Source organism: Temnothorax americanus, unplaced genomic scaffold (assembly GCF_048541705.1).
Source record: "Temnothorax americanus isolate GAGA-0224 unplaced genomic scaffold, ASM4854170v1 Scaffold6, whole genome shotgun sequence".
NCBI classification, from domain to species: Eukaryota; Metazoa; Arthropoda; class Insecta; order Hymenoptera; family Formicidae; genus Temnothorax; species Temnothorax americanus.
The window spans coordinates 3,960,286-3,977,414 of NW_027509751.1; the positions used below are offsets into that span (position 1 = coordinate 3,960,286).

General features: G+C 40.6%; 1 protein-coding gene across 4 annotated transcripts; it reads left to right on the forward strand.

Moving 5' to 3' along the window:
- Positions 1–1,574: 1,574 nt before the first annotated feature.
- Positions 1,575–15,196, forward strand: LOC143905015 (uncharacterized). Of its 4 annotated transcripts, none has more exons than XM_077420095.1 (7): positions 3,160–3,290; positions 4,047–4,418; positions 7,339–7,468; positions 7,731–8,825; positions 9,453–9,749; positions 10,842–11,414; positions 11,534–15,196. In XM_077420095.1, the coding sequence occupies exons 2-7, from the start codon at positions 4,291–4,293 to the stop codon at positions 12,197–12,199; spliced, it is 2,889 nt and encodes a 962-aa protein (XP_077276221.1). In that variant the 5' UTR covers positions 3,160–3,290; positions 4,047–4,290; the 3' UTR covers positions 12,200–15,196. The 4 variants fall into 4 exon arrangements, with proteins under 4 accessions (XP_077276220.1, XP_077276221.1, XP_077276223.1 ...); XM_077420096.1 differs by lacking the exons at positions 3,160–3,290; positions 4,047–4,418 and adding exons at positions 6,234–6,268; positions 7,161–7,260; XM_077420094.1 differs by lacking the exon at positions 4,047–4,418 and having other exon boundaries at positions 1,575–3,290.
- Positions 15,197–17,129: the final 1,933 nt, after the last annotated feature.

The following is a 17,129-nucleotide window of genomic DNA, read 5'->3' on the forward strand; positions in this document are numbered from 1 at the left end:
TATCTCCCGAATTATCGTATCCCAGGAATCGAGGAAGTGGAATTCGATGAAATTTAAGGATACGCTCGCTTTCCGGAAGCCAGTTGTTAATCTTTTATTAGGGGTAAGATAAGCCACCTTAAAATATCACCCAATATACGTAGAAAGGGATGTTGTACGCATCAGATATATATTACGCCTGAAATTCATGAAATTGTTTTTAAGAATTCTCTTTCCTCCTTACTCTTTGTTTACAAAATTTCAATTTAGACCAAATTAACACTCTATTTAATTTTCCTGGCGGAGTGTTCGCGTTTTTCCCGCGTATTCTTGGATTAAGCTACAGCTGGGCTGCGTCACGAGAAAAGTTCTTAACAAGCGAACCGTTTTCCGGTAAATATTGCTTTCTGTTTTAAAAGAAAGCTTTCAATGACAAAGTTACTTTAGTAACTTTGTCATTAAAAGCAGGATGAATGCTTGATATTTCAGTCATCAAAAAATCCACAAAAGAATTTTTTCGCACGTGTCCCGCGTAATTGAGATTTTGTTCCGCTCGAAATTTAATTTCGCCGTACGCTATTATATTCGCTAATAACGTTATTTTCTCTCTCCCTTCACGGTACCCCATCGCAATATGCGGCTTCGATTTCAAACTTCTTCAGTATCAAAACTAAATTCGATACATTCCGTTACGAGTTCACCGGCGGCTGGCGTCCAATTTCGATTGTCATCCGATGCGCTCGGCGCGACTAGCCGCGCGAGAGTGCCCCATCTTCACCCTCGTTGCGCGGGGCACGCGTGCACGCGCGACTCGCCCCCGTGGGGATTTGCACACGTGCGCTGCGCACACCCCGCGCACCCTCGTCTATGAACGGCTAGCCTGTAACCGACCGCAGTCGCACGTGTGAGCGTAACCGGCGAGGGAGGAAGAGAATGGAGTCGCGCGTAGAAAGGGGGGACGAATGGCGAGGGGGATGAATCGAGAGCGAGAGAGAGAGGGCTCCGGGAGAGCGAGACGGAGGGAAAGGGGATGGAAAGAGGCGCGGATGGGGGGTTGCGCTCGATCGTTAAAGCGGCACGGCTGCCCCTCCACCACGCGTTCCCTCACGCCCAAGCCGCCCATTCATAAAGTTGTGCCCACTAATTCTTGGCATCCCCCCCACCCCCGTTCACTCGCTTTCCCGGCATCGCGCGAATGTAGGGTGATTTGGACAACAGAGAACGATACAAACGATTCGTTTGCCCTTTGAATTTTTATTCGCATTCAATTACTCGCGTTTTTCCGCGTAAAATGGAACAAAGAGAAGGCAAACGATGGGAGAAGATTGAAAACAATGAAAGGTCGTAAATTATAATTTGGGTCTTGATCTGTAATAAAAAAATGATTCTATATCAGACCAAATCTTTAGGATCTTAAATGTTTGATGATATCAGCCAAAAAGGTTCCGAGCTTATTCGTAGAAATCCTAAGGGAAACTGTATAGATATAGTTGGACGGCGCGTCAATAATTTAGTATTTTTCATTAATAATATAACATCTGGCGTTCGATATTTTCTTTTCTGATTTTTTTTACAATGTTGCAGGACGAGAGGGCTTTTACAGCTGACAATGACGTTAATGCAGATTTTATTGCCGGCTCGACGGCCTTGCGCGCGATCCTGCCGCATAAATCATTCCCGTTTTATCGCGGCGAGAGGCCATTAGAGATCCGCGCCAATTAAAGATTCATTGATGATCAACGATCCATGACGTGTTCGCGCGAGAGGATTGACCGCGGCGCGGTCCTGCGCGGCGCCGAACGCAACACCTGTTCCTCGGGAATGAAACCCCCGACTTGCCCGATCGACCCTGGCTGACGGCTGAAGGTCATCGTCGTCGTCGTCGCCGTCGCCGCCGCCGTCGTCGTCGTCGACGGGCGAAGGTGGGGGGTGGTTGGGATGGCCGCCCGGCATTGAGCGGGTGCCTCCATTCATGGTTTCCGGGCGCAGGCGTACCGCGAGGAAACCGCATGGCGCTGCGCCCGGGGAAGGGGTCTCTCCGCGAGAGAGAAGTTCACCTACGCAGAGCCCCCGGCATCGCGATGCGTGGGCGACGTGGGTGATTCAGAGGTAGAGCGAGCCGGAGTAAAGGGCGGACGGTTCTGTTCCTTCGCGCGCTCGCGCCGGCTCCCGGCTCCCGGCTCTCGGCACCGCTCGGCTCGCGACCCTCTCGGCACGACGGAGGGTGGCACGCGCCCTGCCACGAGCGAATCGCTCTGAAGCTCTCCTCGGCTCGTCCGCGTGGTGCAGCTCCGCGGCTTTTCCGCCGGTCGGTTTCCGCTGACGTGTGACACGTCGAGTGAGTTCCGAAGCTATATCTCTTCCTCTCTCTCGCTCTCTGTCTCCCTTTGAGAAGCTCCTCCCCCGGGCGAACCACCTGGGATCCTTGTGCCAAAAATACGCGCGCGGGAATCTCGCCCAGGAGCCGACGCTCGTCGAGAATGCGGCGCGGGAAACTCGCGGAACATACGCGATCGCGTCCCGACGATTGTTCTCGAACCTTTTGACTTGTTTCTTTTCTTTTTTTTTTTTTTTTTTTTTTTAGTCCGCGTGTTTTTTGCGCGTCGCAGCCTAGATCGCACGTTCTACGTCGAAACGACAGAAGTGAGAAAAGTTCAGTGGGTCTTTGCACGTAAAACGGTTGTTCACAAACGCTTTTTCGGTAAAGCTCGGTGTGCTGATTGCCATTTCGGCAATATTCACGTTTCGTTACTTGTACGTTATTTTCGTAATTTTATTCCTTAAACGCTCAGTGGGCCTAAACTCAGTTGGCCTGTTCACCCTTCGAGATTTATCAGAGAGATCTCAATTCTGTAAAAACAATCAGTTACTTGTAAGCCATAATTTTTACTAATCGTTTAAAAAACGATTTGTCATAAAAAACGTTAAAATATTTTCCGACATTACGCGCCGTAAAGATCGTATTATAGTAACAAAAAGATCGTAAACGCGAGGAGTCGATGCTTCGTTGGGTCCAGCGTGCTCGACGCGATTAAGTAGTCGAGCTCAAGCATTACGACGAACGGTGCGGCCCGTCATCCAGTTAGCCGAGTTACCCGCTGCCACGGGGGTCCGTGGCCCTTCTCTCGCGTAGCCGGAGGCATGCAGAGATTCTACCCGCCCGCATCTGACACGAGGGGCCAGCTGTACTGCGTCAATGTCCAGTCGTCGAAGGCGTTGATCCTGGAGAGATACACGAGCATAGATATCCGGGAAAGCATGCTCGCCGCACGCCAGTACGACTGCTTCGCGGAGGGGCGCACGTACGAGAGGTGAGGACTCGTGCTCTCTTCAGCCCACTTCAGCCTCATTTACCACGTTCGCTTATTTACCTCGTCGGCATTTCATCCATTTACTCCGTTATACCGCGTAGTTTTTACGAGGTAAAACGTCTGCCGTCCTTGAGCTCGCAATCAATCGCGCGTTTCACCTTTACGATCGTACCTGACGTCACGATTCTCGCGGTTCCCCGTTGCTCACGTAGCCGTGCTGGAGGGTTTCCGCGGTGCGGCATTGAAACGCGAACGAGAGCGAAAGTGGCATTCAGCGCCCGCCGGTGAAAACGAAGCCGGCGGACTTCGATCGTTCTTATAAAAAATTCTAGACGTCGACGAGTTTAGCAAGACTTATGAACTTAAATAAAATATTTAAGTCGTCCGAAAAGTACGCTATTAAATATTAAAGGACAAAATTTAAGCCAATATTTCGAGTTAAATAACGTTTTGTTAATTTTAACTACCATGTGTGTGTCGAAATTTCTTATTTTAACACAAAACCGTATTATTTTAACTCCATTATGGTTTAATTAAATTACGACACATTGAGTAGAAGCAGTAGCGACCTGTAGGAATGGGTAAAAATGACTTATTTTGATTATATGTAATTTGACACTACGAATTTAACAATGTATTTAAAATTCGAAATTACATAAAAAAAAAAAACGAATTTTTTGCCGAGGATTCACGTTGACTTGAGACTGTCGCTGCTTATTTCTCAATTTTGACCAATCGTTTTTCTTTTCTTTTTAGAGAAACGTATAAAGCTTGATTCCGCATGCGCAATTAATGCTGGAGGAATTATAAGAAATGTGGCAAGTGTCTACGCACAAAAAAAGGAGAGCGATCATCTTTATTTCTTTTTCTGCTCGTATATCTGAAAGCAGGAATTCCTAGGATTTCACGGCAGCTTGTTCACAATAATCACAATTAAGGGTTGACTTTTACAAAGGGCACGTTGGAGGAATGAAACCCACGGTGTTGCTCGATAAAAAAAATGTACGAAAATTCCCGGAGATGCGAGCAAATCGATACGCCGAGCGGGACAAAGGGATTTCGATACGAGCGAAATTTGATCGAGCCATGTCGATACACGACTGACAGCAGACCCGTTGTGTATTTTAGGTAAATATTGCCGGATCACGCATGCCCGCCACACTCGCAGGGCGGCATGAGTGCGCTAGCACGCTCGCACCGAAACGGCACGCGACACACGCGCAGCCAGGTACACGGCCATTTTACTTTCTCCGTCTTCCTGACCCTCGATAGGAAAAGCGGATCTGACCTTGGTCGCCATGGCGATCTCATCAGGGATATTACCCTCCGCGGGAATATCCAGGAATATCATTTGCCCCGAAGCATTCCGGAAAAGGCGCAAAGTGCCTTCGATATGTTGTGTGAGACAACATAATAATAATAAAATAAGAATGCGACCTGTGCAAATTTTATTAATTTCGATTCTTAACTGCCACGAGGAGCGCACGCTGATAGTGTCAGATCGATAGCAGACAATCCGTCGGATACTTTGCACATGTACATACATTACATTTCGAGATGAATGTCTAGTCAGCTTGAGATGAATGTCAGAGCGTCGCGGACTTTACGTGTCAGTATAGTTAACGGCAGATTCTTCAAATCATTTCGAGATAAAAGAGTCTTAATACTAAAATATCATGGCTATATGATAGTTTGTTTAGATGGGAAGTGTTTGAAGAGTTGACCGATAAAACTGTCCAAAAATCGCGGACTCGAGCGCGATAGCGAAACTCAAACTATACAATATTAAGACCTTGTCGATATTAATCTCATCATCTCGATATTGATATGTCACAAGGATTTCATGTAATTCTTTTTTTATTTTTTTTTTATTTTTTGCAAAATTCCTAGGAGGGTCCATCAATAACTGAGATATTGTGAAATATAAAAATTGTAAATACAAATATCAATATATAATTTATAATATATTTATAAATATAAATTAATAAAAATCTTAACTCACGCACAATTTCACCGACAGAACCTATGATTTTGCAAAATCACTGAAATCTCTTAAGAAGATTGTGTAATTTTTATCCATTCCCCATAATATTCCAGTTTTTTGTGGATTCTCTAGAGATTTTGGAAAAAAACGAATTACACGAAATCCCTGCGTCGTATATTTAGAAAAATATCGTCGCGGAACGGAGCTTGAAATTTGATTTTTCTAAATAGATGCGCGGAGTCATGGAAAATTAACGCCGCTGCTCCACCGTTTTGGTCTTATAATGGCTTTAAAGTGGTCGCCTCCTCGCAACGCTGCAAAAAGAGAATACTAACGAGAACGATTTTAATCTCAGTTTTAATATAGTTCCCAGCAAAGCGAGGGAACGGATATGATTTTGGGATTAATCCAGAGCATCGCGCGACAAACACGCGGACTTGTTGCTCGTTATATTTATTATATGAAAAAGCGAGCGAACCTTTCCACGGCCCTCTGGTGAAATTAAATATGGTTTACGCACAAAATGTTAACATCGGAATACGTAAAATAATCCTTCTGTGCGATTAATTCACCGCTTATTTCCGTTGGAAAATATTATGTTTACCAGTTTTTACAGTGGGTTACAGTGAGAGAAATATTTTCAGATTTATTATTATTATCCGGTATATATGCGACCAAACCTCGTTAAAATTTCTTGTTATACGCGTGTAATGAATTCGGAGCTCGAGAGAGACGTTTGTCCCTTTCGGTGATGTAGAGAGATCGATATTTTGTAATAAGAAAAGTTTGTCTCAAGTTTGTCTCGTTATGGGGTGTTAAAGTTAACGCGTTAAAAGTAAGACACCCTGTATAATTCGAATATCATACAAAGTGACCTCGTCACGATCGCGAGACAAATCCTTGTCAACAACGCGAGACCTGAGACCTGATCAGTTTCGTTCGGTGCGAACGAAAGGCAGTGGTGGCTCAAACGTCAACAGGATTCGTTGCAAAGGTTCGTTTCGCGAGAAGAACAGATAAATCGAATCAATATCGACGAGGCGCGGACCCGATAAGAATTGCGATCGATCGTTGGAGCGAAGTTTTCGGGTGTTTATCGGTTTATCAAATTTTGTACAGTGTCTAATAATAGATTTACCTCGCAATTGCGAAGTCACGTCTTATAACGCCTGAATTATAGCGCGTCACTTCTTTTCAACAATAGATCCTTCCGTCGGTTTGCAATCGATTTTCCATTACGATAAATATGAAAGAAAAAATTATCATTTATGCAATTTTAATCATCTTCAACGTCGTACGTTTTTCAAACTTGTTTACGGCTTCCAATTAGCAGGACAGAATTTGTCATCGTTAGCGTGCAAATTTCGCAAATACAGCAATGTATTAAACAGTGAATGAAGTCGCGAGATAATATTTATACGTTATACGAAATGTTTTTATACGAAATATCGCACTTGACAAAGCAGAGACACGTTTAGTGCAGGCTGATTTTGCCCACGGTTGAAACCGTTGTAATTTCGAAGAGTAGAATCTCGTTATCATATATATAAATATCTTGCGAAGCTCGAGCTTCCTTTGTTACGAATAAATGTAAAGGTCATCACAATTATCTATTTTCTACCGGTATTACATAGTCATGGCAGTAAAGCAAAAGTAATCTCTTAAAAAATTTAAAATAATCTTTTAAAGAATAAAATTTTATTTAAAGAGAGAACCACGAATTAAATTTTACTTTAAAATAATTTAAAAAATCCCAACGCAGCACGTCTTCAAGTCTGTTTTCCTTGGATCGCGTCGTTGTTGATTTCGCTCGTTCGGATACAAATTTATCTTCCCCTTGGGAGCTCAATTCCGTTAAACTTCCAAAGTTCAAATGAATTTTATAGATAAACGTGAAGTATAATAAGATAAATCTAACATTTCTGTGAATCTTCCGAGAATCACGGTGCACTAACACGATTAGATAACAATTATAATGAGAAAAATGTACGTTGATAAGTTTAAGAAAACAGTATGACGATCGAGACGTCGTATTTCAACAATTCGCCGTAACTCTTGTTTCAGGAAAACAAGATTTTTCAATCGTGCAACCCAGGAGAGCTCCCTGGAGCTTTACCAACAATTCTTGCCCACCACAATGAATCAATTAAAATCCCCCCGCAACAGAATAGACTGTAACCGTCATCCCATGCAAGTAGGTAGCCACCAAATAATTGGTAATAATATTTAAATTATTCCATCAATACGTCAGTTTCTGTAACATGTTTCTTTGGCAAACAAAAAAATTTATTTAATCGAATTCTGTTCCCAATTTTAACTAGCAATGTACAAGTTATGGCCTAATTTTAGAAATCATTTCAAGAACGATTTCTGTATATAATTTTCGGTTGTCAAGTAAATCTTAAGCTAGTAAGCACCGAATTCGTACGTGAAGTAAATAGCAGAATTTGTTTCAGCTCGCAAATAAGCCTCGGAAGCAAGATGATCAACACTTTACGCCAAAGAAGTATACCATCGCTAAGAAGGTCCGGTCGTTTCCGGACTCCAGTCCGGATCGCTTCCCGAAGCAGTTTCCTCCCGGAAAAGTGTCGCAGCAGCATTCCAACACGTTGACTCGTTCGATCCTCAGTCGTGCAGATTCCTTGAACGAATATCCGAAGCTGTACAGTCAAAATTTAATGCTGGCCAGTTCGCTAAGCTGTTCGAGCGAGAGTCGATCGAGCTCCTCGGATGACAATCTAGCGAACCATTCGCCGATTCACCAGCTGGACACCGGCTCACCGGACCACTTCGAGTATTTTCGAATGTTTGAAAATGCTAGCGTGACTGACATGCCGGGTCCGAGCTTCTCGGGTGCCAGCTATCGAAGCGAGAGTTGCCAGGCTGGCTACGAGACGTTCGAAGATCTCAATATGAATCTTCTGAAGATCGATTTGCTGGACGACATTTCGCCCAGGCGACAATCCCCCGTACGCGAGGAACGTGGCGCTGAGGGGGATGTGCTCAACGAATCATTTATAACGTTGATGACGAAGGAGCTGGAAAAAGACGAGAGCGATATAACTGTACCATCGCGGGAGCAGCGAACTAGTAGCCCGAGTAGCCAGAGGGACTCGTCCGATTTGCCGCTGATACCGTCGATTTCGGAGGAGTTGGAGGTAGCGAGTGAAATAAAGAAGGAAAATTATTCGGGGCAGCAGTCACCTGCGGGCGAACAGTGGACCCACGGCCTAAATGTGGAGGAGGACGCGTCCAGCGCGATCTCGGCCAAGGAGGAGGCGGCGAAGGAGACGGAGGAGGACCGATCGTTCGATTCGCTGAGGGCCATGATGTCGCCGTATCAATGCAACGATCATCCGTGCACTCAATTTCTTTATTGTCAAACCTGCTGCAAAACCATCTGCAAGGAATGCGCCACTCATTGCATTTATAAACACGTGACGGTGGATTTTATGGAGTTCCTCGAGAACGCTCAGCGCCAGGCAGAAGAAGTGCTAAACGAGGCCTACCTCGGGATCGACGTTCTCGCGGATGATATGGAAAATATGGGGGTGAGTTAATTAATTGCCAGGTCGACGCGAAAGTGATCTGTTGTCTTTTTTTCTGACGGGGTGAAGTTCTACAGTAAGAAGAAGAGGAAAGAAAAAGAATACTTTCTTTTAAATTAATTAACTTGATTCTGTGCACAATTAATGCTGAAAAATATAAGAAAATACAGCAGCAAGTATTTCATATATAGGAGTAAAAAATTAATTATTTTTATTTCTTACTTTTTTTACATCTATAGAAACCCTATAATTCTCTATTGATCACGAGATATACATAACAAAAGAATTTTAATTAGATTCAGAGTTAAATTGATTAAAAGTTTAATTTAACTCTCTACTGAAATTTTATTGAAGAAAAATAATATATACAACCGGTAAATGGAAAACATTGATTAAATTATGGAGTTAAAAAAAAATTAGGTACACGGATATCTATAACACGTGACTTCTAAATCACGTGGCGTTTTAGAAAAGATTAAAAATTAAGTTTTAGTTAAGAGTTAGGGATTGAATAAGGAATAAGAATTTATAATTGAGATAAATGCACCTATATACATAAGCGTAAAATAAAAGTTAAAAACATACGTCCAAAAGAAAAGAGAGATAGCTCATTATATGCTATTCTTGCAGTTGGACATTGCAGCGTTAGATCAGAGGACCAAAGAGGCGCTGTCCGATGTGAAGTTCTTTTCACGTAGAATGTGGTCCGCGGTGGAAGAGAGGGAAAAGAAATTGTTTAAACAAATTGTGGAAACGCGCCGATGGAAGTACGAGGTTCTTCATGAGAAGTACATGAATCTAAAAGAGGACAAGATACGACTGTCGCAGGCCGTCAACGCTCTCAAAGGCGCCATTCATGACGCGCGATTGTCCCCAGTGTGCAGTCCTGACGATCTTCTGCAGAGAAAAGATATGGTGTTGGCCGAGGTACTTCATCATTCAAATTTATTTAACTTTTACTTTAGCACATTACGAATTTTTGAATATTTAAGGGTTCTCCCCTTAACAGCATAATGCAATTATCTACCGAGGCAAAACTACTCATGTTTCTTTTTTTTCATCACTGGATTAATGTATTTGAATCAACATTCTTTATTCTTCATTATATAAAAAAAAATTTTTTTTAAGGTATTTCGAATTTGTTTAATTCAATAGTGGAAAAAATTTTATTGATGATTACAAAATGACAGATAAAGAGACGTCTTTTAGACGTTCTGCATGCTTGGGAACTTCTCTTTCTCAAAATAATTAACGACGATGCGAGTCAGGCGCGGTACGTGGTGCGCAAATAAAAAATATATAAATATGTTTCAAATATGTAAATATATTTCAAAAGTAAACAAACGTTTCGGCTCTTTTTTGAGTCATCTTCAGTGTTTGTTAGAGACGATGTTAATACATTTCTGCTCGACCTGAGGTGGAAGACTTTTTCCTTAAAGAAAATTCGTATTATGCGAGCTGGGAAGCACGAACAAAGTGGATATAGTTTCCGCTGCGAAAAAAACGTAAAATTTTTGAAGTACGGAAATTATTGTATATACATATAAAGAAAAACGATGGAAGCTCACCTCAGGATCGACAGTAGTCACAGAGTTATAAAAATTACATAGAATCGCACGATTAGGAAATAATTATAGTGAGTAAAAAATGTGTCAAGTATGGCGGTTAGAGATGGAATGAGACGCGGATCAACTTGTCAACAGGTCAAAGATTAAAAATATAAATAACATTATCATATGTACAAGAGCTTGGATGACGAAGATATTATTTACTGATCCTAGGACGGGATCGGATGAGACTTTGTTTATTGATTGATTGATTGATTGATTGATTGATTGATTGATTTATTTATTGGCTCAAAGGAAGTGCCGAAACGTTCGTTACTTTTGAAATACATATTTATTTTTCATTTGCGCACCACGTACCGCGCCTGACTCGCATCGCCGTTAATTATTTTGCTGACATTTTACGAGTCTAACTATATATTGAATTTTTTTTCTCAATTTTTCGTATTTGCAGATCTGGCAAATTCGTCAGAGCCGGAAGACAAAGGCCCGGTCTGCTCGAGACGAGAATTGGATCTCCTTCAGAAGTTCCGATAGCAACGTGCTGTCCGTGATCGCCAATGGGGGAAACGTCCTGGTGAACGGCCCGGGCACGATCGGGGACCGTCTACCGAATCGCGATTACAAATCGTCGCAATCGTACTTCCCGTACGGAATGAGCGAGCAGATGATAACACCGATCCCACGTGGTCGTCCGATAACGGACTACGATCGCAATATCTGCCTCCCTAACCGGAAGCACGAGTTGCAGGTCAAGAGCACGGACGTCATAATCCTCGGCTACTTTGGCGAGAACAATCCTGACAATCTTTGCCGCCCGTGGGGATTGATTTGCGACAATGAGGGTAACATCGTTATCAGCGATCGGTCCAACAATCGTATACAGATCTATCGCGAGGACGGCACACTGATTAGGAAATTCGGGAGCTATGGCAATGGCCCTTGTCAATTTAATCGTCCAGCTGGAATCGCTGTCGATGCTAGACGCCGTCTTATCGTGGTCGACAAGGATAATCATCGCGTTCAGGTTGGTGACACGTGGCGCGTTTATGAATGGTCTTCTCATATAATATATTTTCTTTGAAGCATATATCAAGATTACCACATGGATGTGTAAACTACAACAATGGAATCATCGTGTTTCAGATTCTGACAATGGAGGGCGAGTTTCTGAGGTCCTTTGGCGAGCACGGCGAAAAACAGGGCCAATTCTGTTACCCGTGGGACGTGGCGGTGAACTCGGCCTGCGAGATCGCCGTTACAGATACGAGGAACCACCGCGTTCAGTTGTTCAGCCCCGAGGGTATCCCCCTGCGCATGTTCGGCGGCCAACCGCATCTGCTGAGGTACCTGGACTCGCCGCGCGGTATCTGCTTCAACAACGAGGGCAAGCTGATTGTCACGGACTTCAACAATCATCACGTATTGATAATTGAGTACAACATGGTGGAGATGCGCATACTTAAATGCGAGAAGGAGACGAAAGGCAAGAGGCAGGACGGGGAGACCGGCGACGGGCAGAATGAGGAGAACACCCCTACGTTTCAGAGACCCCAGGGCGTTATAGCGGCCGACGACGGCAGTATTCTCGTCGCGGACTCCCGTCACAATTCAATCAAAGCGTTCAACTCGGTCGGCTCGTTGATCTACTCGTACAAACCCGGCCAGGAGGAGATGGACCGTCCGTTGGGCATAGCTCTTCACTGGGACGGTAGAATGGCGTTTACGGATTACGGCCGTAATTACGTGCGCCTGGTAAAGCTGGAGCACCACATGGACCCGGTGCCAAGGAACGCTATCATGTTTGGTTGACGCTTCAGGATCGCCGATGCGTTGTCCTGATGATTTAATGGAAACTTTCGACGAGGTTTCCGCTTGCGTCAAGCGTGAACAGTACGCCGGCTGCCGTGGGAAAAGTTATCGCAATTTTTACACTTGCAACGCGTGGCAAGATTTTTGAGCCACCAGTAAATTGCGCTAGGAGGTATGATTTTTTGCGAAGAGAAACGAGAGGGGAAAGTCTCACCTATTAATTGGTGAAAATAATCGACAATGTGCGAAAGATGAAAGTTAATGTTTTTGCGCGCGCGATGCCGCCTTGTACGTGTTTTCGATTTCACATACACACATACATTACACACATTATTACGATCGATTCTGAAATAGACGATCATATATGAAAGCTTATTTCGCTTTCAGATTTTTTTCACTCCGTGTAATTAGTGAAGAAAAAAGGACACATTGTTGCGAGATCACTTTTCAAACGCTCAATTTTACTCTTGAAAAAGAGTTGTAATTTACCATTTTAGTACATCTACAATGTTCGTCGAAATAACGTGCGACTTTTATCTTCGATTAATAATTTTTGTTCTCGTTGTTATTTATCTGTTATATTTAAATTGTACTATAAGAATTTTTACAATTTTATTGTGTAACGCATTGTACCTCCTGGTTGGATGGACACACGAAATGCTCATGTAGCTCAGACATTTTTAGATCTTTATTCTCCATCACGAATGAAGCAGTAAGATATTGCGCCGGAGAAAGAAAACTACGCTATATGTTTTGAGTGACCAAACACTCGATCGACAATGCATCGTTAAGGAAAAGAGTAACGAATGGAATTGAATCGAGTTATCGATAAATCCAGATATAATCAGCGATCATGTTTTATTAATGCATCTTATTTATTGTATGTATTATATGTATAGAAGATTCGATTATCAGTCGAATTTACGGTAGATGCATTTTTCTGTCTTATTAGTTTTACAAAATTAAATCATGAATTTAATTAACTCCAATTTAGTTGCGGATTGCAAGATTTGTTTCCAAAAGATCTCTTTCCAAATGCAATTATGCATGACGCTGATCACAATTGTTTTATTTAGGAAATCCAATTTCGCAAAGAGAAGGTAGAAATTGCGATAGGATTAATGCATGCATATTTTATATTTTAACTTTACGCTTTTATAAAATTTTTTTAAGTATGTAATAAAATATATCACAATTGAATTATTTTATTTCTATTAATTTCTTCACAACATTTGAGTATCTTTGAATATGTATAGAAAATGCAGAATATTGATAAATTAGGAGATTTATACACATTATCGTCAAAATCAAACATTTTATAATCAAAAACTTTTGTCATTTTTTTTAATACTTTTGTTTTTTCTGTATATTTCTTTATATATATAGATTCAATAATTTTTAGTGAAATGGAACATTTTTAATTAATATTGAGTTTAATCGAGAATTTTTCTTTTCAATATTTTAATTTTTAATACGTAATAGAATTATTTAACAAGTCAGAAGATTTTTAGTTTAGTCTATATAAATTTTAATATATTTTACACAGTAATCTTTAGCAACATTTTATTTTAGTGGATTGATTAATTTAGTAAATTAAGTGAATGGAGAAAAAATGTCGATCGAAAAACAGACAACGAGATATTTTGAATACGTCAGATTGGATGAAAAAACGTTAAATCGGAAAGTATCCATCCAGAAGAATCAATTTCTTAATTTCCGTATTTAGCATCACTGTCTTCTTAAAAAGAAAGTCAAGAGAGGCAACCTATATTATTAGTAACGTTAAGTATTAGCCAGTAAGTTCGTTGTTAAGGTAACTACCTAATAATGTTAGACATTAATGTGACTAAATCGTTATGGTTGAGGAAGATCAGTACAAAATGTGTGCGTGCGCGAGAGAAACCGTTAGAAATTGGCTCGTTGAGAGAGGAAGGCAGCGGGACGTTGATTGTTTTTTCGATGGTTGGTTGTTTAAAAATCTGGTTGAAATGAAAATTAAATGTATATGCATCCTTAAGCGCCGTTGTGAGGGGCACGGTGCGCATTTAACGAATTATACGATGTATGTATCGTACGAATGGTCCACCGACTCTCTCGGATCCGTTGCAAATTTTCACGAAATGTTCCTTGGGCATCTTCCATATACGAGTACCTTGGAACAAACAATATATATATATATATATATATATGTATATATTGTTATTATACTGAGGTATAATAAACTAATACCATGCAATATATCTATATATATTGTTAGAGGGATCATAAGATCTCAGAAATAATAATTCTTCTGTCTTTAAACCGCGGGATGACGTTGGTCGTTTCTCGAAAAGATGAGTATCTCGCGTTGAGCTCTCCTTTGAAGCTATTCTCGATTATTATTCAGAATAACGAAGTAGCATTTATACATAGAGAAGAAATATTTTTAACGAAGAAAGTGGAAAATTACCTGATGGAAGATGCGCAGCATAAGAGTATATGAAAGCACTTTTCTATGAATGCCTTCATGTGTGGGAAATTAGTATATATCGCTCGAATATCTCGTAAAGTGGCGGCGGTGTTATACTGCCTCGTGAGAAAATTATCTCATAGCACTTACACAAGGTGCTTCTTGAGTATTATCTAATATTATGGTAGTTGATTTTTTAGATCATTTGTTTATATGTTTCGTTTTTCTTTATAAAAAGTTTCAAAGACGCAAAGTGAGGAACAAACGAGACTTTCACTTGAGACTGTATATATACGAAAGAAAGAAACTTATATAAAGAAACTTTTATAAAAAGAAAAGACTCATATTCCGTTATAAAACTTTTTTAAATAAAATTACCTCAAACATTCTAAAATATCAATTCCTAAAATATTAGATAATATTTCAGAAACACTTTGTCTAAAGTGTTCAATGCAATGTGCTCACTTAATGTGCAAGTTAAACACATAAAGCAGTCACATTGCGTGGCCACTTTGCGACGTATCAAGCGTGAATACCGGTATTTTTTTTAGAAAAATGAACAAAAGCGCGTGAGCTTTCACGAGAGGATCCGGAAGGGATAGTGCGACTTTCTTTGAACGATCTTTCATAAGTGTACGACTAGAGAGAAACTTTCTACGTATATTAGACGACGTTCTGTAGGTGTTATGTCCGTTACACGAGATGTTCAATACTTCTTCCTAGATCGCGTTAATGATTCCCGGGGAGTCTACAGGCGACGCGCGACGGGAAACGATTCCTCGTTTTTTTTTTCGCGAAGGACGTTGTGCAGTCCCTTCTATCGCGCGTCACTCCAAAAAAAAATAGCGCATCTGCGAGAACTCCATTTATATTGTCGCGCAAATTATTACTCCGCGTATCAAGGCAGATTTTAACATTAGAACTACCGAAGAGCAGTCAATACAACAAGGCAATTTTTTTAAAGTAATCATCAAATTTATAACGGTGCATTTTCTGAGATTTTTTTTGCTACAAATGATTAAATTAATCAATTCACATTTTCTCCTTACACTTACGACTAAATAATAGAAATTAGTCGTCTCGGTAGCTCTAACGTTAAAGCAAAAGTGCACGCTAATCACACGATCAATGCAACGATGAAAATCCGTTTGAAACACGGGCGGAAATTCAATAAGCTTCTTTCTGTACGGACGTGTCCCCGCGGACGAATTGTTGAGGACAAACAAAGACAGGACAAAAGAAGATTTGGAAAATCTCCAAAAGAAAGTTTTGGAGAGAGAAATGTCAAAAAATAAGAAAAAAATAAGAAAAAATACGAAAAAAAAGAAGAATAAAAAATAATACACATTTGTCCGAGAAGACACTAAAAGAATGTTCCCCGCATTCATTTTGCATATCACAAATTTGCTCATACAGCAGTTTGTTACTAGCCTTTAAGCAACTTTTTTGAAAGACAAATCATTAACTTTCTGGGAAACGTGGCGCATTTTTTATGTCGAGTCTTCATGTTAATCCGTCGATAACGCGTGCGCTTTTCTTTACATGGACGAATAGAAGATGCTTTCTTATCAATATGTTACCGATATGTATCTTGTGTATGTGTGGTATCCCCCTCTGTGTAGTGTATAATTCGCATTTTTGTAATGTTCTTATAATCCTTTAAATAATTTTAACAAAATCTTACGTTAAAATTAGTTTAAAAATTTTACATTGCGTAAAAAAAAAAAAGAAATTTAGCCCCCGCAGCTTCGCCTTTGTCTGCCTTTTCTATTGTGTCTTTTGTGTACGTGTGAAGCGTTGACAGTGGATGTTGAGGAGCAGAAAATGTATCAATTAAACAATACAATATGTCGAAGAGGTGAGCAAACCATAAGCAGTGAAGCGAATGCAGGAATCGCAGCGTTCATCGACAAATTTCTTCATATGAAAGTTTATAAGAGTTCTTCTTTAATAGCAACGCAGTGCCAAACTATGTAATTCATGAAAAAGAATAAAAATCGAGTAGAAAAGAATGCACAAATTGTAGAATTAAATTCACAAAGCGTCGTTTTTGCGGTCAATGCGAAAATGGTGCTCAAAGTATCAAGATCAGGTTATCAATATCGAAGTATGAATAAATGCATTGAACGAAATAACGTCGTAATATAATAATAAAAGGTTCTATACTTAAATGCGCTTTCACGATGATGTAACATTCGTGAATAAAAGTGGAAAGAAAGATTTAAAAGTTTTTGTATTCTATTGCAATTGCCAGAAGGTCCATCGATTTAATTGAGTTTTTCCAAGTATTGTAAAAACTTCTCTCAAATGTATCGATATTAAATTTCATGTCGATGTTAAACTTAAAACGGATTCATTTACAAACGCTACAATTTAATTCCTTTCTGGTATTGCGCAAAATTTACTTGAACTGTAATTGGAGTCAAATTTATTCTATCTGATTAAAATGTTCTATCAATTGGCACTTAATTAACTTGCGAG